Source organism: Hyperolius riggenbachi, unplaced genomic scaffold (assembly GCF_040937935.1).
Source record: "Hyperolius riggenbachi isolate aHypRig1 unplaced genomic scaffold, aHypRig1.pri scaffold_194, whole genome shotgun sequence".
Lineage (NCBI taxonomy): Eukaryota > Metazoa > Chordata > Amphibia > Anura > Hyperoliidae > Hyperolius > Hyperolius riggenbachi.
In genome coordinates this window covers 61522-84701 of record NW_027152405.1, presented here as the reverse complement: position 1 = coordinate 84701, position 23180 = coordinate 61522, and the positions used below count along the sequence as shown (strand labels likewise).

General features: G+C 46.6%; 1 protein-coding gene across 1 annotated transcript in view; it reads right to left on the bottom strand.

Moving 5' to 3' along the window:
- The window catches only part of LOC137543736 (deoxynucleoside triphosphate triphosphohydrolase SAMHD1-like), a gene marked incomplete at its 5' end in the record, with an annotated part of 213254 nt that overhangs the window by 146697 nt on the left and 43377 nt on the right, over window positions 1-23180 (bottom strand). The window contains 2 exons of the mRNA XM_068264867.1: window positions 17266-17357; window positions 20267-20375. Coding sequence (XP_068120968.1) covers window positions 17266-17357; window positions 20267-20375 — 201 coding nt within the window. The remainder of the gene's footprint in view (window positions 1-17265; window positions 17358-20266; window positions 20376-23180) is intronic.

Here is a 23180-nt window from a genome sequence, read left to right as displayed (position 1 = left end):
AAATATGAATAGCCGGGTAGGTTGATCCTGGGGTTCCTGCTTTAGTTGGGATTCTTTGAGCCATTAGACCACAAACAATAGCGTCAGGAAAAAGCAAGCAAAACAAGGTCTCCATAAATTGGGTGGCGTCTTTGCCATCTGACCCTTTGGGGACTCCCAGGACCCAGGATTCTGAAATGATTTCTTCTGTTGCAGATTGGACCCTGTGTTCCAAAGTTTTAATCCTGCCTTGTATGGATTCAATAGAAGCAGCATAGCCCCTTGTGGTGTCCTCCACATCTGAAACTCTATGCTCTGCTTCAGTCACCCGCTCTCCCATCTTGTGGAAATCTTGCCTGATACGGCTAAGACCCTCATCCAGGGCATCCATTTTTTTATTTGAGAGCCACCTGACAGGCTTTTATAGCTTCCAAAAGGTCCATGTAATCAGGCTGGTCCTAATGCTCTGAGCCACATGGTTGCTGCAACCCCTCCGTTATGGTCTGACTACCTGCAGTTCTTTTGCATGACGATGGTGCTGGTGTGGGCAAGGGCATGCCAGAGGTGCTGCCCGAAGTTTTCTTGCGGGTGTGGGCAAGACTGTACCGGAGGTGCTATCTGTAGCTTTTTTTTTTTAGAACGAAGTTTCTGGGACATCACAAGGGGAGAGTGTGCAGCTAAAGCAGACACCTCCACTGTGGCCTTTGACAGCCAACCGCACACTGCCTCACACGGCCGTGACCTGCAAGTTTCTGGGTACTGACAACTGAACACAAAGAGCTGTCAAAGCAGCCAACAGACCCACCAGACCTTCTTCAGCAGCAGACAAAGGTGGGTAAAGGCTGATTTTTGCCCTAAATTACAGACCTGGTGAAGAAGCTCCAAGGTACACTAATGCTCAAGACACCATGCAAGACATGCACATTGAGAAGCTATTATACCTCATATTAAGTGCAACTTTGCCATTTCAGCTATAGAAAAAGGCATGCCAGGATCATCTGAGTTAAACAAATAGTGTGTCGTACGCAAGCAGTTTACCTGCAATTTTCACTTTGGTTATGCAGCTCTGCAGTTAAACTAAATCATAGATATGGTCATGTGTGCTTACAGTGTGGAAGAATAGAAATAGATGGTCAACCCCTTGTTACATTAGTGACACTGGCATTAATCAGGTGCACCTGGCTTGGAAGCAGCTGTTCCAACTGCAGGCTGCTATGGCACATACAGCTTACAGGGGCAGGCAGAGTGAATAATGTAGGTTTCCCTTCTTTCCAGCCATCAAAGTTCTGTGATAGTAGGCACCTGGTTAGTGACAAAGGTGTCTGCAAGCTCTGCGTCATCTTTTGCAGGCTACAATACAAACTGTCGAACATCTGCAAGACAAATGCATAGGGGCTGGTAAGAGTATTTCGTAAGGCCTTGTGTTCATTGTCAGAATGTGGTAAGTAAATGTCTGGCCACATCTGCAAAAGTGTCTGTGGGTTCTTTCTGCAAAGTTTGATCATTGGCCTTGATAGCCACATAATCTTCAATTTTTTCTGTTGGTAGCTCCATGAAAGCACCAAACGCTTTGTCACCCAATTGGGGGGTCAAGTATCTTGCCCACTGCTCCTGGGGCAGATGATACAGATGGCATTCTTTCTCAAAAGACTGCAGATAAGTGTCAATGTCCGTGTCTTTTTCCATACGAAATTTTACTTTGGGACTCACGGGCAACTTACATCAGGAGAACTTGGTGATTAACTATGGCGGGATCTCAAATACAAAGTCCCGACCTGCTGCATTTTTCTGCAATTGCATCAGCCGCAAATCGGATGCAATGTAAGCCGATGGGAAAAGACAAACACTTATATTTTCTCCTGGTGGACTCAAAGCGCCAGAGCTGCAACCACTAGGACGTGCTCTCTAGGCAGTAGCAGTGTTATGGAGACTTGCCCAAAGTCTCCTACTGAATAGGTGCTGGCTTACTGAACAGGCAGAGCTGAGGTTCGAACCCTGGTCGCTTGTGTCAGAGGCAGAGCCCTTAACAATTACACTATCCAGCCACACAGTGTGCGTTCCCACTAGGCTGGTCGCCACATGGAAAATTCTCACCTGTCCTGTACATTTGTACTGTGCTGCCCATAATTATTCATACCCCTGGCAAATTTTGACTTAAAGTTACTTTTATTCAATGAGCAAGTAATTTTTTTAAGGAAAATTACATAGGTGTCTCCCAAAAGAGAATTAGACGTACAAGAGGCATTATTGTGGAAAAAGCCATTTCTCAGCTTTTATTTACATTTGAGCAAAAAGTGTCCAGTCCAAAACTATTCATACCCTTCACACACTGTCACAGTTTGTGGGAAAATCCAAAGTTCTATACAATTCCAAATTGTCCAAGCTGTTCACTAAAGCATCCTAATTACCCTGATTAATTGGGAACAGCTGTTTTAATTAACTCAATGTAACGATCGGTGTAACACAGAGAGGGTCTGATTACCGGTGATCTGCAGTATCACCGAGAATGCAGATATATACCAGATTATTGATGATCTGCAGTATCACCGATAATCAGATATGTCTCTAACCTCTGGACACCTGAGTGATGAGAGTGTTTTGGTGCAAACAGTAATACTTTGAGGACTGAGCCCCAGAAACAAGTATAGGGCAGCAAGGAGTACTGCACAAATACAAATTCCTTCCGTAGACCTAGGCTCTCCTGAGGGGAGGAGTCAGGCTGAGCGTAGGAAGTTCAGAACGTGAGTGACACCAATGAGGGAGTGTCACTAACAGATCTGTGAACTGCCTCTTAGAGATGTAGCGAACGGTTCACCGGCGAACGGTTCCAGGCGAACATTGGGGGTTCGCGTTTCCCTGCGCCAGGCGAACTTTTCCAGAAGTTCGATTCGCCCCATAATGCACTATGAGGGTCAACTTTGACCCTCTGCATCACAGTCAGCAGGCACATTGTAGCCATTCAGGCTACAGTAAGCCCTGGAGCCCCACCCCCCCTTATATAAGGCAGGGTCCGGCGGCCATTACACTCACTCGTGTGCCTGCTAGAGAGAGGAAAGGGACAGCTGCTGCAGACTTGTTCTTCTAGGGACAGATTAGTTAGGTTCTTGGCTGCTTAGTTTGCTCCTGGCTGATTGTTATTGCTTTTATAGCACCCTAGCTCTTTTCAGAGCTCATCCTGTACTTTTTTTTTTTTTACTGTGTGTCAAACTGACACTTTTGTTGCATGCACAGCCTTGCTAATTGATAGTGTGTGTGTGCCACTGCCAGCATCCCAGCACATTCAGTGACTGACTGCCTGTGTGTGTGACAGGAAGCTGCACATTGTACTACCCAGTACTGCATATACCCAGTACCTGTTGTGTTTACTTAACCCACCTCATCACTGCACATAACTACCTGTAGTGTTGAGTGAACCCAGCTCACTGCATATACCTACTACCTGTTGTGTTGAGTGAACCCAGCTCACTGCATATACCTACTACCTGTTGTGTTTACTTAACCCACCTCATCACTGCACATAACTACCTGTTGTGTTGAGTAAACCCAGCTCACTGCATATACCTACTACCTGTTGTGTTGCGTAAACCCAGTTCACTGCATATACCTACTACCTGTTGTGTTTACTTAACCCACCTCATCACTGCACATAACTACCTGTAGTGTTGAGTGAACCCAGCTCACTGCATATACCTACTACCTGTTGTGTTGAGTGAACCCAGGTCACTGCATATACCTACTAGCTGTTGTGTTGAGTGAACCTAGCTCACTGCATATACCTACTACATGTTGTGTTGAGTGAACCCAGCTCACTGCATTTACCTACTAGCTGTTGTGTTGAGTGAACCCAGCTCACTGCATATACCTACTACATGTTGTGTTAAGTGAATCCAGCTCACTGCATATACCTACTACCTGTTGTGTTGAGTGAACCCAGCTCACTGCATATGCCTACTACCTGTTGTGTTGAGTGAACCCAGCTCACTGCATATACCTACTACCTGTTGTGTTTACTTAACCCACCTCATCACTGCACATAACTACCTATAGTGTTGAGTGAACCCAGCTCACTGTATATACCTACTACCTGTTGTGTTGAGTGAACCCAGGTCACTGCATATACCTACTAGCTGTTGTGTTGAGTGAACCTAGCTCACTGCATATACCTACTACATGTTGTGTTGAGTGAACCCAGCTCACTGCATTTACCTACTAGCTGTTGTGTTGAGTGAACCCAGCTCACTGCATATACCTACTACATGTTGTGTTGAGTGAACCCAGCGCACTGCATATACCTACTACCTGTTGTGTTGAGTGAACCCAGCTCACTGCATATACCTACTACCTGTTGTGTTGAGTGAACCCAGCTCACTGCATATACCTACTACCTGTTGTGTTTACTTAACCCACCTCATCACTGCACATAACTACCTATAGTGTTGAGTGAACTCAACTCACTGCATATACCTACTACCTGTAGTGTGGAGTTAACCCAGCTCACTGCATATACCTACTACCTGTTGTGTTGAGTGAACCCAGCTCACTGCATATACCTACTACCTGTTGTGTTGAGTGAACCCAGCTCACTGCATATACCTACTACCTGTTGTGTTTACTTAACCCACCTCATCACTGCATATACCTAGCTTTGTGTTGAGTGAACCCAGCTCACTGCATATACCTACTACCTGTTGTGTTGAGTGAACCCAGCTCACTGCATATACCTACTACCTGTAGTGTTGAGTGAACCCAGCTCACTGCATATACCTACTAGCTGTTGTGTTGAGTGAACCCAGCTCACTGCATATACCTACTACATGTTGTGTTGAGTGAACCCAGCTCACTGCATATACCTACTAGCTGTTGTGTTGAGTGAACCCAGCTCACTGCATATACCTACTACCTGTTGTGTTGAGTGAACCCATCTCACTGCATATACCTACTACCTGTTGTGTTTACTTAACCCACCTCATCACTGCATATACCTAGCTTTGTGTTGAGTGAACCCAGCTCACTGCATATACCTACTAGCTGTTGTGTTGAGTGAACCCAGCTCACTGCATATACCTACTACCTGTAGTGTTGAGTGAACCCAGCTCACTGCATATACCTACTACCTGTTGTGTTGAGTGAACCCAGCTCACTGCATATACCTACTACCTGTAGTGTTGAGTGAACCCAGCTCACTGCATATACCTACTACCTGTTGTGTTGAGTGAACCCAGCTCACTGCATGTACCTACTACCTGTTGTGTTGAGTGAACCCAGCTCACTGCATATACCTACTACCTGTTGTGTTTACTTAACCCACCTCATCACTGCATATACCTACTACCTGTTGTGTTGAGTGAACCCAGCTCACTGTATATACCTACTACCTGTAGTGTTGAGTGAACCCAGCTCACTGCATATACCTACTAGCTTTTGTGTTGAGTGAACCCAGCTCACTGCATATACCTACTACATGTTGTGTTGAGTTAACCCAGCTCACTGCATATACCTACTAGCTGTTGTGTTGAGTGAACCCAGCTCACTGCATATACCTACTACATGTTGTGTTGAGTGAACCCAGCTCACTGCATATACCTACTAACTGTTGTGTTGAGTGAACCCAGCTCACTGCATATACCTACTACATGTTGTGTTGAGTGAACCCAGCTCACTGCATATACCTACTAGCTGTTGTGTTGAGTGAACCCAGCTCACTGCATATACCTACTACCTGTTGTGTTGAGTGAACCCAGCTCACTGCATATACCTACTACCTGTTGTGTTTACTTAACCCACCTCATCACTGCACATAACTACCTGTTGTGTTGAGTGAACCCAGCTCACTGCATCCTACTACCTGTTGTGTTGAGTGAACCCACCTCACTGCATCCTAGTACCTTTAATGTTCAGTGAACCCAGCTCACTGCATCCTACTACCTGTTGTGTTGAGTGAACCCAGCTCACTGCAAATACCTAGCATCCCCCCGAGATGGACAAAATGGACAAACCAGGTAGAGGAAGAGGTAGAGGCAGACCCAGAGGAAGGCCACCAGGCATCGGCAGGTCTGTGCGAGGTGGTGTTGCTGTGATTTTGTGCGGACCTGGCCCAAAATACAGTGCTCAGAAGAAGGCACGTGCCATCACTTCCCAAAATCGTGAGGAGGTGTCTGAGGAAAGTGCAGCTGGCCAGGAGGATTATGATGACGATTATACGGATACCACATATGTTCCCGGTAGAGGAGATGACCAGGGGGACAGTTCAGAGGAGGAGTCAGAGAGGACTAGGAGGAGACGACTCCATGATAGAAGCAGAGGGAGCTCGTCCTCAGAAACAGCTGGGGGCAGTGTCCGGCGCCATGTATCGCCAGCTATGGCCAGACAGCCAACATGCCCTTCAACGTCAGCTGCTGATGCCACCATAGCGCCATCAGCCCAGGGGGGCTCAGCGGTTTGGAATTTTTTTACCGTGTGTGTCTCAGATCAGAGCAAAGCCATCTGTTGTCTCTGCCAGCAAAAATTGAGCCGTGGAAAGGCCAACTGTCACGTAGGGACAAGTGCCTTACGAAGGCACCTGGAGAGAAGGCACAAACAGCTATGGCAAGAACACCTGAGGAAAAGCAGCACCCCTCAAAAGACAAGCCGCGGAGAACAACCACGGCAGCCGTCACAGGGGGCTTCTGCTGCTCCACGTTCCCATGGTATTGTTCGTGGCTGGGGGGAGGAAGAATGGATACACTTTTAAACAATTTAAAAATACAACCATCTAAAGTTTCAAACAATTTAAAAATACAACCATCTAAAGTTTCAAACAATTTAAAAATACAACCATCTAAAGTTTCAAACAATTTTAAAAATACAACCATCTACATTTTCAAACAATTTAAAAAAAGGGCAAAAAAACTTGCCCTCCGTAAAACATTCTTGGCAAATGCTTTCGGCTTGGTTTGTCTTCCGCTGGGTCAAGGGTCCATCTGACCACAGATGCCTGGTCTGCAAAGCATGGTCAGGGCAGCTACAGCATGGGTCTCAGCAGGCTCCCACTTTGGGCCGGAATCCAACCTTCATTCCCCGCGGTGACAATGGCAGACTTGCCCTCCATAACGGATTCCCGTTAAAGGATTTAAAGTTGATTCATTACAATTAGGGCCGCAAAAGGTCCTCCTGAGTCCTGTATTGTTATTTTTGGTCACTACCTCGGGGCGGGCGTGCATGCCTGCCTGCCTCCCTCCTTGCCTGGATGTGTGGTGGTAGCCGTTGATCAGGCTCCAACTCCGGAACGCAATACAACCATCTACACTTTCAAACAATTTAAAAATACAACCATCTAAAGTTTCAAACAATTTAAAAATACAACTATCTATCATTTTAAAACAATTTAAAAAAAGGGCAAAAAAACTTGCCCTCCGTCAAACATTCTTGGCAAATGCTTTCGACTTGGTTTGTCTTCCGCTGGGTCAAGGGTCCATCTGACCACAGATGCCTGGTCTGCAAAGCACGGTCAGGGCAGCTACAGCATGGGTCTCAGCAGGCTCCCACTTCGGGCCGAAATCCAACCTTCATTCCCCGCAGTGACAATGGCAGGCTTGCCCTCCATAACGGATTCCCGTTAAAAGGATTTAAAGTTGATTCATTACAATTAGGGCCTCAAAGTCCTGTATTGCATGCCTGCCTGCTGCCCTCCTTGGATGTGTAGTGGTAGCCTTTGCTCAGGCTCCACACCGGATTCCATCCCTCATTCCCCGGCCATTACCCGGGGTCACAAATGGCAGACTTGCCCGCCTCCATATGATTCTCGTGAAAGGAATGTGGTGTCATCTTTGCCCGCCATAACTGGTTCTCGTTAAAGGATTTAAAGTTAATTCATTTCAAATACACAGCAGGGCCTCGAAAGTCCTCCTCCTGTATTGTTATTTTTGGTCACTACCTCGGGGTGGGCGTGCATGCCTGCCTGCTGCCCTCCTTGGATGTGTAGTGGTAGCCGTTTCTCAGGCTCCACACCGGATTCCATCCCTCACTCCCCGGCCATTACCCGGGGTCACAAATGGCAGACTTGCCCGCCTCCATATGATTCTCGTGAAAGGAATGTGGAGTTATCTTTGCCCGCCATAACTGGTTCTCGTTAAAGGATTTAAAGTACATTCATTTCAAATACATAGCAGGGCCTCGAAAGTCCTCCTCCTGTATTGTTATTTTTGGTCACTACCTCGGGGTGGGCGGGCGTGCATGCCTGCCCGCTGCCCTCCTTGGATGTGTAGTGGTAGCCGTTGCTCAGGCTCCACACCGGATCCAAACCCCTCATTCCCCGGCCATTACCCGGGGTCACAATGGCAGACTTGCCCGCCTCCACAGGATTCTCATTGTAGCGGTACTGAACAAGTACACAGCAAGTAGAAAATGTAATTTAAAAACAAAACGTAAGCTTTTTAACAATGCCATGAAAAGTTGAGAAGGAAGTCACACATTACCTGACATCACTGAGTGAGGAAGAGCAATCTCGCCATGTTGCGCAGTAGTCCAGCATGGCCGTCACTACACAAACAGCTGTTTGCGGTGCGTTACACAGTGAGTTTGGTGTGTCAGTGTGAAGCAGTACTCTAATTACACTTCCTGATTGATGTATACACATGCAAGATGTTTTAAAGCACGTTAGGCCTGCAATTTAGCATTCAATGTGATTTCTGCCCTTAAAACGCTGCTTTGCGTCACATCCAGATTTTTCCCCAGGACTTTTGGCATGTATCCCACTCCGCCATGCTCCCCTCCAGGTGTTAGACCCCTTGAAACATCTTTTCCATCACTTTTGTGGCCAGCATAATTTTTTCTATTTTTCAAAGTTCGCCTCCCCATTGAAGTCTATTGCGGTTCGCGAACTTTTCCGCGAACCTAACCTTCCGCGGAAGTTCGCGAACCCGGTTCGCGAATCGAAAATCGGAGGTTCGCAACATCTCTACTGCCTCTAACAGTAAGGTCAGTTCTCGAGGTCGGGCAAGCCAGGTCGTTAACACACAGACAGATCAGGTACAAAATCAGGAGACAGATGCAGAGTAAACGGACCAGCAGGGTTCGGCAACAGGGTATCAGAGATAACGAGGTACAGAATCAGGAGGCAGATGCAGAGTCTAAGGACGAGCCGGGGTTCGGCAACAGAGTATCAGAATAGCAAAGTACAGGATCAGAGTTCAGAAGAATAGTCAGGCAAGCAGAAGGTCATAACAGATAAACACAATTCCTAGTCTAAGATGTGAAATCCTTTGCCGTCAACACCTAGGAAACTGTCTAAATAATTACAGCTAATGTCACAGAACGGACAGGGTCTGAGTGCTACCACGTAGTCAGGGGCGTAGCTTGGGGGGGGCGGGGTAGGACATGTGCCCCCGGGCACCGCCTCCCTAAGGGCGCCCAGCCGCCTTTTGTTTGTTTTTTAAATCTCCTCTCTGCCCGATTCTCCTGAGAGTAGCTGCGGTGCCAGCGCACGTCATTACGTGCTGTGCACGCAGCTTCCATGTGCAGGATGCTGTCATTGGAGCCCCGGGAAGTTTGAGTCAGTGCTGGAGGCCTGGCTGGATCGTGCGGGGACTTTCCAGTGTGGACTGTCACTGGAGTGCTGATCGGACTTTGTGCGACATGACATCCACATGGAGCAGATGGAGCCGCCTGTACTGTGTGGTGGAATGGATTGGAGGGAGCCCCGGGAGCTGTCAGAGGGAGCCGCGTGTGAGGGAGAGGAGCTGCACTTTTACATGTGAGCTGGGAGGGCCGTACACATGCTGGATGCTGCAGCTGGAGACCCGGGGAGTGTAATGGCCTCTGCATCTCTAATGATTCGCTGATACAAGCACAGCAAACTGTAGAGCAAGACCGGGACAGGGATATTCGACTACTGACTTCAGCCGACTCAGAGTAAGCTGGCCGCTGCCTCTACCTGTCACTTGCTTGTTTTCCCTTTCAGCTGTGGAAGGATGGCTCTTGTTACTCTCACTGCTTCTATAGCATTCCTAATGTTAACCCCTTCACTCCTCTTCTCGGCTATGGTATGCCAGCTTCTTCTATTCAGGCTTAGTTCAACGTCCCTAATTCTTTGGCACTAACCCTTTCATTACTGGTACTCTTGTTACTTAGTAGTTTGCACTAGTACTTTTTTTTGTGTATGTTACTGTTTCATTGCAATTGCACAATTCTATAGCACATATTTACGCCCTGTAGACTCGTGATCAGTACTTGTGTTCTTGTCCACTTACCTGGGGCTTCCTCCAGCCCGTGACAGCTGTCCTGTGCCCTCGCCCCAGCTCCGGTGGCTCCCGGTCTTCTCCGCTGCAGAACCCGACCTCGCCAGGTTGGGTTCCAAGTCAGCCTCTTCTGTGCTCCACAGCGCGGGTCACGTGGTCTTTCCGACGTCATCAGGACAGTACTGCGCAGGTGCAGTAGTACTGTGCCTGCGCAGTACCATCCTGATGACGTTGGGGAAACCACGTGACCCACGCCGTGAAGCGCAGAAGAGGCTGATCCAGACCCCGACCTGCGCCAGCGGAGAAGATCGGGAGCCACCGGAGCTGCAGCGAGGACACAGGAGGGCAGCTACAAGCTGGAGGAAGCCCCAGGTAAGTGGATCTCTTTTTTTGTTAACAGCTTGGATCACTCATTTAACCCTGCTGCTACTTTTCTACTATCTACCTCAATTCCACTGAGCACCATCTGCTCAGACATATATTTTTTGTAATAAATTGTTTTTCTTCAGGTTTATTCCATACTGATATCAACTTCTTATTGCTGAGATATTGTGTGGCTGTTGCTAATATCATGTAAATACTCAAATAGAATACTTATCATAGAAAAGTATACCCGTTCCTACTTAAGAACGGATTCAGGTTAAGAACGAACCTTGAATAAAGAGAACCCGAGGTGGAATTTAATAAAGTTAGTAGGGCACAGAGGCTGGTTGTGCACACTATCACCAGCCTCTGTTTCCCTATTGTGTGCCCCCAAGACCCCCCTGCGCTCTGCTGTCTTGTAACAAAAACCACCATGCTAGCGAAACAAAGCGTGTCGCCAGCAGGCTGTTTACCTGTTGTTGTCTGTCACCGCCGCTCCCCCGCCTCCTCTATATCGGCGCCCGCGTCCCTACCCTCCAGCTGATTGGAGGGAAGGGACGTGGGCGGGTAGCGCCGATCTAGATGAGGCGGGGAAGCGGCGGTGACACACTCACAGGTAAACAGCCTGCTGGCGACACGCAGGGGCGTAGCAATAGGGGGTGCAGAGGTAGCGACCGCATCGGGGCCCTTGGGCCAGAGGGGCCCCGAAGGGCCCTCCCTCAACTACAGTATTAGCTCTCTATTGGTCCTGTGCTCATAATAATCACTTCTATAGATACTTTGAGTAGTGGTAATCATTAACAAACTGTTCCCCATCCCCTTCTTGCACCTCTGACACTGTAGTTGCCATTGGAAGGTTTTGGTGCACCGTATTAATTGCTATGTATAGAGTGCTTGGGGGGCCCCATTGTAAAACTTGCATCGGGGCCCAGAGCTCCTTAGCTACGCCACTGGCGACACGCTTTGTTTCGCTAGCATGGTGGTTTTTGTTACGAGACAGCAGAGCGCAGGGGGGTCCTGGGGGCACACAATAGGGAAACAGAGGCTGGTGATAGTGTGCACAACCAGCCTCTGTGCCCTACTAACTTTATTAAATTCCACCTCGGGTTCTCTTTAAGTCCCTATCTCGTTTGTTAACCGGGGACTACCTGTACTTGTATGATAAAATGCTATATGCTTGAAGAAGCCTGCAGGGTCAGGGACAGGGGTCAGACAGTCAGGGATGGAATCACAGAATGTATGTATGTCATATACACATACTATACACATACTGTACATACATTCCCTTTCACTAACTGACTGACCCTGTCCCTGAGCCTTCAGGCTTAAAGCTTTTAATATTTTATCATACATTCAGCCAGCCATTATCCCAGTATCTGGGGGGGAAGAAGCTCTATCAAGTGGCTGGATAGAGTACTGGTTAAGAGAGTCTGAAGCGACTTTAAAAACTGCTTTTTACCTTATATTCTACATGGGCATGTTTGCCCCAGCTAAAACTCCGCTATCCCGCGGCTGAACAAGGGGTATTTACCCCCCAATTCCCCCCCTGCAAAATCCAGGACCAACTTGGTCGTAAATTTTGCTCTTCCTGGAGGCAGAGCTAATGGCTGTAGCTCTGGCTCCATGCGCGTCTATCAGCGGCGGATCTCCGCCTCTCCCCCTCCCCTCTCAGTGAAGGAAGACTGAGAGGGGCGGGGAGAGGCGGCAGTCAGCGCTAATAGACGTGCTGAGAGGCAGAGCTACAGGATTAGCTCTGCCTCTACAGGAAGCGCTCCCCGGGCACCACGGAGGGGATTTGGGGGGGTAAAGACCCCTCGTTCTGATGCGGGATAGCGGCGTTTTAGCTGGGGCAAACATGCCCATGTAGAATATAAGGTAAAAAGCTGTTTTTAAAGTCACTTCAGACTCTCTATAAGGACTCTGCCTCTAACATAGGAGACCGGGGTTCAAATAAATCTTCGCTCCTCCTGTTCAGTAAGCCAGCAGCTATTCAGTAGGAGACCTATTGAACACATCCCAGTGGCTGCAGCTCTGGCGCTTTGAGTCCGACAGGAGAAAAGCACCAAATAAATGTTCTCTGTCAAGTCTCTGTGACTATACACTGACATCTTCTGCAGCACATTACATTAGAGTACATAGTCATGTCACTGACTTTTCTCAGAGGAGTTTGCACTCTAATCCTACCACAGTCATAGTCTAATGTCCTACCATATCATTATTATGTATTTATATAGCACTTACATCTTCTGCAGCACTTTAAAGAGTACATAGTCATGTCACTGACTGTCCACAGAGGAGCTCACACTCTAATCCTTTCATAGTCTAATGTCCTACCTTATTATTATTATTACGTATTCATATAGCACTGACATCTTCTGCAGCACTTTACAGAGTACACAGTCATGTCACTGACTGTGCTCAGAGGAGCTCACAATCTAATCCTACCATAGTCCTAATCTAATGTCCTCCTATATTATGATGTACTTGTATAGCAGCACCGATGACCACGCTCACATTCTGATGCGGGACCACGCCCTTTTTTGTGCTTTGCCACCATGGGGGGGGGGCGCATAAACTGTCTTTGTCCCCGGGTGCTGAAAGCCCTAGCTACGCCTCTGCACGTAGTGATCGCAACGCCAGACACCGGAGGAATGACCAGGATCCAGTATATATACACAAGCACTCTCCAGCACCTCCCTAAGTGCTGGACCAATGAGAAGAAGCAGAGTTGTCAGCTGACCAGCTTAGTCAGCTGACCCTTTTCTGGCTGCCATATAAGTTCTGCCTCTCCGCGCGTCATTCTGAACCTAGGTGGACTATCAGTCCCAGCCACACCAGTACTGCTTTGTAATGTCTCCGCTGACCTATGCGCGGGGTTGGTCGCACCGCTATCAGCACAGGCGGCGGCCTCCCCGCGCTGGGTCAAAGTGTCAGCAACAGGGCCATGCGCGCTAACCGCCGCGTCAGACGCGGCGGTTTCTCCGCGTTCCGCCATGCCCTCCATGGAAACAGCCGCCTCACGCTGAGTAGAGGCGGCTCTTTTTCCGCGTTTCCTCACACTCAACAGGTGAAAAACAGCAGCTCTCTGCAGTTGGTTTGTGGACAGTCGTGGCTAAGACAAAGGAGCTCAATGAGGACTTGCAGGTGCGCATTGTGGCTGCTCACAAGTCAGGAAAGGGCTACAAGGCAAATCCTAAATGTTTTCAGTTGCAGTGGCTACAGTGCAAAGTATTATTAAAAAATACAAAATGTTCCACACTTTGGAAAATCTCAGAGGACATGGTCGAAAGCCAAAAGTGACACCTGTGCTGACCAGGAGGATAGTGAGAGACAGGGTCGGACTGGGACACTGGGGGCCCACCAAAGAAATTTCAACCTGGGGCCCACACATCCCATGATTGCGGTGAAAAAAAGGCGTGACCATGCACCGGAAGTTGGGCGTGGTCATGATGTATTATGGACAGGGCCAAATGTACATGATCTTAGCAGCATTGTAATTCAGAGACACTGCTGCCCAGCAAAACTTTGCATAGAGTCCCCTCCTTATATAAATATAAAGTAATGTCCTACTTTGCAGAGGTTGTGACCGCAGAGGTTGCCGAGGTTGCGACCGCATCGGGGCCCTTGGGCCAGAGGGGGCCCGAAGGGCCCTCCCTCAACTACAGTATTACCTCTCTATTGGTCCTGTGCTCATAATAATCACTTCTATAGATAATTTGAACAGTGGTAATCAGTAACAAGCTGTTCCCCATCCCCTTCTTGCACCTCTGACACTGTAGTTGCCATTGGCAGGTTTTGGTGCGTCGTATCAATTGTTATGTATAGAGTGCTTGGTGGGCCCCATTGTAAAATTTGCATCGAGGCCTACAGCTCCTTAGCTACATCACTGCTCTCAGCATGAGTGATTACAGCACTGAGAAGAGAATTTTTGTGCTGCAGGCAGCAATTGGAGCTCTGTCAGACAAGGAGGGGGGGGGGCCACCAGAGACCTGGAGGTAGGGCCCACCGAGGGAAAAAACTGTACTACTATGGCCCAGTCCAACCCTGGTGAGAGAGGTGAAAAAGAATCCAAGGATCACCAACAAGGCCATCCTGGTGAATCTGGGTTCTGCTTGTGGCAATTTCTCAATACAGACAATCCAACGGACACTGCACACAGCTGGGTTCCACGGATGCAGACCAAGGAGGACGCCACTTCTCCAGATAAGGCACACAAACGCTCACTTGGCCTCTGCAAATGCTCATCTGGACAAAGAAGAATACTACTGGTTTTCAGTGTTATTGTCAGATGAAACAAAAAATTAATTTGGTCACAATGATGTTTCTTCCATTTGGCGTAAAAAAGGAGAAGCCTTCAACCCAAAGAACACCATCCCCACTGTCAAACATAGTGGTGGGAACCTAATGCTTTGGGGTGTTTTTCAGCCAATGAACTAGGGAACTTAATCACAGTAAACGGCAGCATGAAAAAAGAGCAATACATGAGGATTCTCAATGACATCAGGCAGTCTGCAGAGAAACGTTGCCTTGGGCACTAGTGGACATTTCAGTTTGACAATGACCCAAAACAAACAGCAAAAGTGATGAAGAAATGGTTAGCAGACAACAACATTAACATTTTGGAGTGGCCCAGCCAGAGTCCTGACATTAATCCAATTCATAATCTGTGGAGGGAGCTAAAGATCAGGTTGATGGCAAGAAGAACCTCCAACCTGAAAGATTTGGGGCTCGTTGCTAAAGATGAATGGGCAAAAATACCCGTGGAGACATGCAAAAAGCTGGTCTGCAATTATAGGAAGCATTTGATTGCTGTTACAGCCAATAAAGGCTTTTCTATTGATTATTTAGAAGGGTATGAATAATTTCGGACTGGGCATTTTTTGCTCAAATGTAAATAAAAGCTCAGAAATTATTTTTCACCACAATAATGCCTCTTGTACATCGTCTAATTCTCTTTTGGGGGACAGCAATGTCATTTCCAGTCAAAATATTACTTTCTGGTTAAATAAAAGTAACTTAAAGGGAACCTTTAAGTTACTTTTATTCAGGGGGCTGGCAGATGCCCCAGGAAACTCTTTTTTTTTTTTTTTTTTTTAGAGTTAAGATTCTCTTTGAATCAAAATTTGCCAGGGGTACTAATAATTATGGGCAGCACTGTACATACTCACATACACAACTAGGTTGCTGAGTATAGGCACTGGGAGATTATGTAAGGACACAGGATAGAGCAGGCTGGATGAACAGGTGAATGCTGAGTGTATGCCACTGTGCTAATACTCTACAGGGGCCCCCGGTAGTTGTGGTATATAGGTGACCTGCTGCCGTCAGGTCACCTATATACCACAACTCACCTGCCCCGCTGAAATTATGCATGTTGGGGTACCAATCCTTGGCTGATTAGATCACAGTGATTAAAACTGGAAAAATTGATTAGGGTCTGGACTCCATTAGCACCCTTTCACACTGGGAAATTGCCGCACTGCTACCGCAGCCTAATAAAACCCTATGGGGATGGTCATACTTCTCACATTGCGGTATGCTGTGCGGAAGAGCCTGATTTAACGCTAGCACAGAACTACGTTACCGTGCGGGACCCGCATCGGCTCGGAAATCATGTTAGTCTATGGCGACGCAGGTTTTTTTTTTTTTTTTTAAAGTTGGTGTCACGGTACCCATGCATGGAAGCATATTTTTCAATACACTTCCGCATACAGGAAGCAGGAAGTGACCGCAATCACGCATCACTGCCTGTTAGGCTGGTGGCCAGACAGGGAACACTGTGTACTAACGCGGTGGTCCCTGAAGGCTTGTTTTTGGCGAGGTTGTGCGGCAGTCATGCTGCACCGCAATGCTACTGCCAGTTTGCAGTGTGAAGCCAGCCTTAGGAAAACAAGTTTGCTGTCTTAAATCAGAAAGTACTAATTCAGGTTGGAGTGAGCTCCGAGATGTCTCCCAGTGCATCACTGCTGAAATATGCAAATCAACCTTAGAGGCTAACCACACCTCCAGATCAGCAGGAATGCAATGATGTGGCATTGCCAGCCAGCCTAATGGCCCATACTCACGGGCAACTTTTTGGGCCTGTCTCCAGCACGCGTGAGCGTGTGGGCAACAGGCCGGCAGCTGTCGCCGACGTTCCTCCTCCCCCCGCTGGAAGCTCCGTATTCCTCAATAGAGGTTGCTGTCGCTAGTCCGCGTTCTCACGCGGACTAGCGACAGTTGCGGCGGCAACTGTCGCCAGGCGATTGAGCAGTTCAATTGCCTGGCGACATCAGCGAGGAGCGACAGTTTGGGGTGCGCGCTCATGCAACGGCGCATACTCACGGGCGACAATTGTAGCCCGTGAGTATGGGCCATTAGACTACTGAAGTCTGGTTAGAATGAAAGAATAAGAATTAAGTTGTGCATTGTCAAATGGGTAGGTACAAGTGTACTGATGCTAAAAAGTTGACATTTACACATAACTTTAGTAGCGAATATCTCCAGAACTGTACAACATGTAACCTCTGATTCATTTTTTTTAGCTTGTAGCTTGTAGATTAAAACTTCAAATTAACTAGGAAAGAAAAACTGAAGCATCTGTAGCTTAATCATATTTCATTGACATCATTTATGTAGTTAATATTCAGTAATCTAAGAGAATTTTACATTGAGAAGTTTAATTATTTAGGGATCAGGCAACACTGAAAATTAAAAGTGATAGACTTACATTATCTCAATAATGTTTGTAGTTTTATGCTGATACGCCCTTCGGTGAAGACTGTTCCGCGTGTGAAACATATCGTACAGATTCCCCACTTCCTTAAAAAAAAAAAAAAAAACACACAAAGTGATGTGAAATACAATGCCAACTTGAAGAGACACTGAAGCGAAAAAAAAATTATGATATAATGAATTGGTTGTGTAGTACGGATAAGTACTAGAACATTAGTAGCAAAAAAAAATATTTTTATTTTCAGTTATACAACTTTTTTTTATAACATTGCATCATTCTCTAATATTTGCAGTTTACACAATACTTAGCATTCTAAATGTTTTTACAGAACAGGCAGTGAACTTTTGACCTGTCCTGAACTGTTCTCCGCAAAAGAAAAAACAATACAGTTGAGATAACAACCTTCAGAAGAGAGAGCTCTCTGTAACTTTGAAAGTCATGGAGTTCAATAGCTATTTGCATAGACAATGGCTATTTGATAGATAGTCTGTGATCCCTCTAGTTTTAAGATTGTAGACCAGGAGGGACTTATAGCCCCATAGACTGTGCAGACCAATGGCTGCATTAAACCCGGCAAGGTTTCAGTTTACAAAATCCGAAAAGGATATGTCGATACAGCAGTTAAGAGAATTTCCCTATTGATCATTTGATCATTTAGGCATTTTTACTGACAAAAGGCAATCAAAGTGTGTACACAGGCACAATAATTGTGTTGCCCTAGGGTACAAGTGTTATACTGATACAACATTTAGTATACTGATACAACATGTAGTGATTCTATTCAGAGGAGGGACAATGGCACAGCACATGGGAGGCAGGAAAATTGGACGCCGCCAGAGGAACCCATTGAAATATCGGTAATGGTGAGAAATTTGCACCTGCTATTTGTATCTATACTTTGCATTGCTGGTCGGCTCTGGCATCCGATATTTATCAGTAGCCATGGGCGCTCTAACCCTGACTCTGGATGCCATGGTGCGCTGCCCCAACCGATGTTATTTTTGTTCCTTTTTTTTCTCCTCCAAGCTGACATCAGAGACATGTGGAATGGAGGCAGGGTTCTCCCACTCATCCTCATACAACTCCTCTTCCTCTGACTCCACCACCTTTTCAACTCCAACTTCGCCTGCTACATGCCCCTCCCTTTCCTCACAAAGAGAGCACCTCCTCCTCCTCCTGCACATCCCCGACCTGCACACCAGGCCCCAGGTTCACCTCCGCTTTCTCCAAAGCTACCTACAACAAGCTCCCTGAAGCTGGGCTGAAATCCAGTGGGGCTTCGTCTAGGGAGTTTGGGACCGTTGGGGTAGATATCGCTCGAGGTCATCGGCTGTTGCTGCTGTAGTGGAACTGCTGGCCTGCTGTTGCGACATCAGCTCCACAACTGCCTCAGCCTGCCTCTCCTCAATGAGTTGACAACCCTAGAGGGAGAAAAAACATGCAATGCCTTGCGCCTCTCCCCTCCGCTCCCTCCACCATAGCTGAGCACCCCTGGTAGACATTGTGCAATTAGACAATAAAAACTTTATTAACAGTAAAATGTGTGGTGTTTTAAACAGTGTATAAATGTGTGGTGTTATAAACAGTAATAATTTTTTTTGCTTGGGGGGGGGGGGGGGGGGGGAGGGGGACATGGTTTTACAAAAGAGCAGACAGACGAACAAACTACAAAAAGCACACACAACACATAGTATAAAGAACCTGCCTTAGTCACTGACCACTAAGTGCTACGCTATAACGCTTACTGCTACTATACAAACAACAGTCTGGACAAGTCTCTGCAACAACCACACTCCTATAGCTGGGAGCAGGACACAGCAGCCTCATTCATTATTTTTTTCTTTCTTTGCTTAATTCTTGTACATTTTCCTGCCTGCAGATGATGTTCGGTAAATTACCGACACGGGGAAACCATGCGGAAATCAGTGAGGTATTTTCCCGACTCTCCCACCTGACCCCCAGGCCGCAGCCTCTATCTTGTTTAAAGTTGGTAAATGAATTAAAAGTGCTCTGAACTCCCCCTTACACTCCCTCCCAAAGTTTCTGACGCTCCCCCCCTCCCTCCGCCACCGCCACTTGATCCTCCTGCAGCACTGTTATATGTGCATCGGTAGTACTACTCACCATTGTGGCTTTCTCCAGCGTTGATCATGCATCCTCCTACTCCTCTGTACAGCTCCGGACTACTAAGTGATCACCATACCGGGGACACGGCTTTATGACAGTAGAACAGATAGGGAGATGAAAACTTCTCTGGCTGCCTTCAGCTCTGCTACGTCACTACTGAGGGACTCTGACAATAAACACAATAATTTATCAGCTGAGAGGAAAGATACACCCATATACACGAGTCACTAATGCCTGGTACACACCTTGCATTTTCCCATCAGATTGATGGGCTGTATCGATTTTTTATAGAAGATCAGATTAGACCTGTTGGAAATGTTTTATTTGACCAAATCTGACAGGAAATTGCATTGTGTGTACTAGGCATAAAACAGGATTTTCTTCCTGCAAACCAGTGATCACTAGTCAGGGTTTTGGACAGAATGATATTGAGTGTGTGTGGGGGTCGGGCGGTGGGGGGGGGGGTTGATGGCAGTGGCCTTGAACGCTAAAAAGTACAAATCCTGCCCTGGCTCCCACTGTCTATTTATCTTATCTTGTCCGCATATTGAGACTTTACCCTCCCCCCAGAAGGATACTAGAATATTGGTAATTTTACTGATATTCTACGCCTATCACTAACTACGTAATAGCCGTACCTTGTCGCCTGATAACTTACCCCCTACCACCGCTATCTGTCCCTCTTCCTCTATCTGTGCCACAATCTCTGCCACTATTTGTCCTTCCGCCACGATTTGCACCATCATTCTGGAGGTGCCAGGCCTTTTGGCTACATCTGGTGCTCAAATTGTCCACTGGTTGTCTATGGCTGTGCCCTAACATTGAGGCTGCCGCGGGTGCCCAAATTCGCTGCTTCAGTATGGCTTACCTTATCCCTGAAACAGATGTAGTTCTTCCCATCATCTTTACACACTCTGACAAGCTTGAGAAGGCGGTAATGATCAAAACTGTTCTGAATACCCAAGTGATGGCAGTCCCTAGACAAAAGTCAACAAAAATCATTTACTAACAGGTGACAGAGATTGATGGTTCAGCATCATGTCATCCATTATAATTACTGGTTTGTACTATTTACTAGGTTTTGTACAGTACCACAGTGTGTGTGTGTGTGTGTGTGTGTGTGTGTGTGCGTGCGTGCGTGCGTGCGTGCGTGTGTGTGTGTGTGTGTGTGTAAAAGCAAAGACATTAGCATTACGACCAAATGTAGACTGATTTATGCCATCGTTTCCACTACAACCATGTATGGCTGCAAAAGTTGGACCCTAAAAAAAGCAGATAGATTGGAACCTATAAGACCAGACATGTCACTGGAAGGCAGGGGCGCAACTAGAAATCACTGGGCCCCCCCATAAGTGCCAATCATTTCACCATAAAATAATCGTAATGCAGCAATGTTTCACCAGAAATTATTCGTAAAGTGGCCAGCATTTCACCAGAAAATAATCGTAAAGTGGGCAGCATTTCACCAGAAAATAATCGTAGAGTGCACAGCAATCACCAGAAAATAATCATAAAGTGGGCAGCAGTCATCAGAAAATAATCGTAATGTGGGCAGCAGTCACCAGAAAATAATCGTAAAGTGGGCAGCAGTCACCAGAAAATCGTAATGTGGGCAACATTCACCAGAAAATCGTAATGTGGGCAGCATTCATCAGAAAATCGCAATGTGGGCAGCAGTCACCAGAAAATCGCAATGTGGGCAGCAGTCACCAGAAAAGCGTAATGTGGGCAGCAGTCACCAGAAAAGCGTAATTTGGGCAGCAGTCACCAGAAAAGCGTAATGTGGGCAGCAGTCACCAGAAACGCGTAATGTGGGCAGCAGTCACCAGAAAATCGTAATGTGGGCAGCAATCACCAGAAAATCGTAATGTGGGCAGCAGTCACCAGAGTAAAATGCACCTGTAAAAAAAAAAACAATTCACTCACCTGACAGAAGTCTGCCATCTTTCCGTAGCCCTGCTCTGCTTCCTGGAAGACTGCGGGCTGCAGGGAATGAACTGGCACGGCGTCTTATAGACGCCGCGGCCAGTTCCAAACCTGGCTGGGAGGGGATCCCACAATTGGGGGGGGGGGGGCGCCGGTAGCACTCCCCCCCCACATGGCAGGCGGGCCCCAAATGGCCCCGAGCCCCCCTGCGGCTGATGGGGTTGCATCCCCAGTAGTTACGCTGGTGCTGGAAGGCAAGATCACCAGACTCAGATGACTCAGATCTTCATCTAAGTCACAACAATGGACAATCACAGTCTACTAATACCACTCAAATAATTGAATGTTTCCATGTTTTTATTGAACACACCATGTAAACATTCACAATGCAGGTAGAAAAGTATGTGAACCCTTGGATTTAATAACTGGTTGAACCTCCTTTGGCAGCAATAACTTCAACCAAAAATGTCCTGTAGTTGCAAATCAGACGTGCACAATGGTCAGGAGTCATTATTGACCATTCCTCTTAACAGAACTGTTTCAGTTCAGCAATATTCTTGGGATGTCTGGTGTAAATAGCTTTCTTGAATTTTATTAAAACAAATATTAAGGTAGCACACCGTTGTACTTAACCCCTGACGAACTAAAAAAATACAGCTCCACTAACTCAGATAAATGGGACTGCTCCCAGAAAGGTACTTATTTACATATATGGTGGACTTTTCTTAAAGTTTGTGTGGCATGAAACAAACCAGATTATTTATTATTGAACATTATTGAGGATTAACCACTTCATCACCACTGAGGGGTTTTACCCCTTATGAATAAGAGAAATTTTCACCTTTCAGCTCCCCTCCTTTTTATTCTACTTTATCACTACATGTGGGTTTGATATGGCTATGTAAAATTTTAAGCTGTAAGCTTGCTATACACCAACGGTTCTAGATGTGAGCTTTGCTTACAGGGCGAAAAGAGATAATTTGCATATTCAGTAGTGGTGCATTGTGGGTAACCACAAATGTTCACTCATAGCTGAATTATTGCAAATTTCCTTCTGGGTTAAGATGGCAAATCACATCAAGCAATGCTTTTTAGTAGGAGGGCTTTTCTGTCTCTTTTATCCCCCTATACACTCCTAATGGTTTGGGTCACCCCCAGCTGCTTGGTTACTCTGTTGTACTGGTCCAAGCCCTATCCCATACAGCCATATCAATCTCTGCCATGTAGTGATGAGGACCAACAGTCTGAAACAGGCTGTCTACATGTGGGTTTGATATGGCTGTGTAAAATTTAAAGCTATAGCTTGCTATACACCAGCGGTTCTGGATGTGAGCTTTCCTTACAGGGCAAAAAGAGATAATTTGCATATTCAGTAGTGGTGCATTGTGGGTAACCACAAATGTTCACTTATAGCTGAATTATTGCAAGTTTTAAAGAAGGCAAATCACATCAAGCAATGCTTTTTAGTAGGAGAGCTTTTAGGTCTCTTTTATCCTAGTGGTTTGGGTCACCTCCGGCCAGCAACATAGCTTTCACCTGTCCTGCTGTCATGTGACCTCATGTGTTTGGTGGTTTACTTAAAGGACAATTATCAAGCTTAGGTTGCTGTCAGAACAGCAGTAATAGAAGCAGCCTAGGCAAGATGAATAGTAGGTGTCCTTTTTTCCCACTCTCTGTTCCCTAATGTACCTTGCAAACAGAAGGAAAGAGATAATTTGCATATTTAGTAGAAGTGCATTGTGGGTAACCACAAATTCTCACTTAAAACTGAATTATTGCAAGTTTCCTTCTGTTTTAAGAGGGCAATTCACACCAAGCATTGCTTTTTAGAAGGAGGGCTTTTCTGCCTCTTTTAT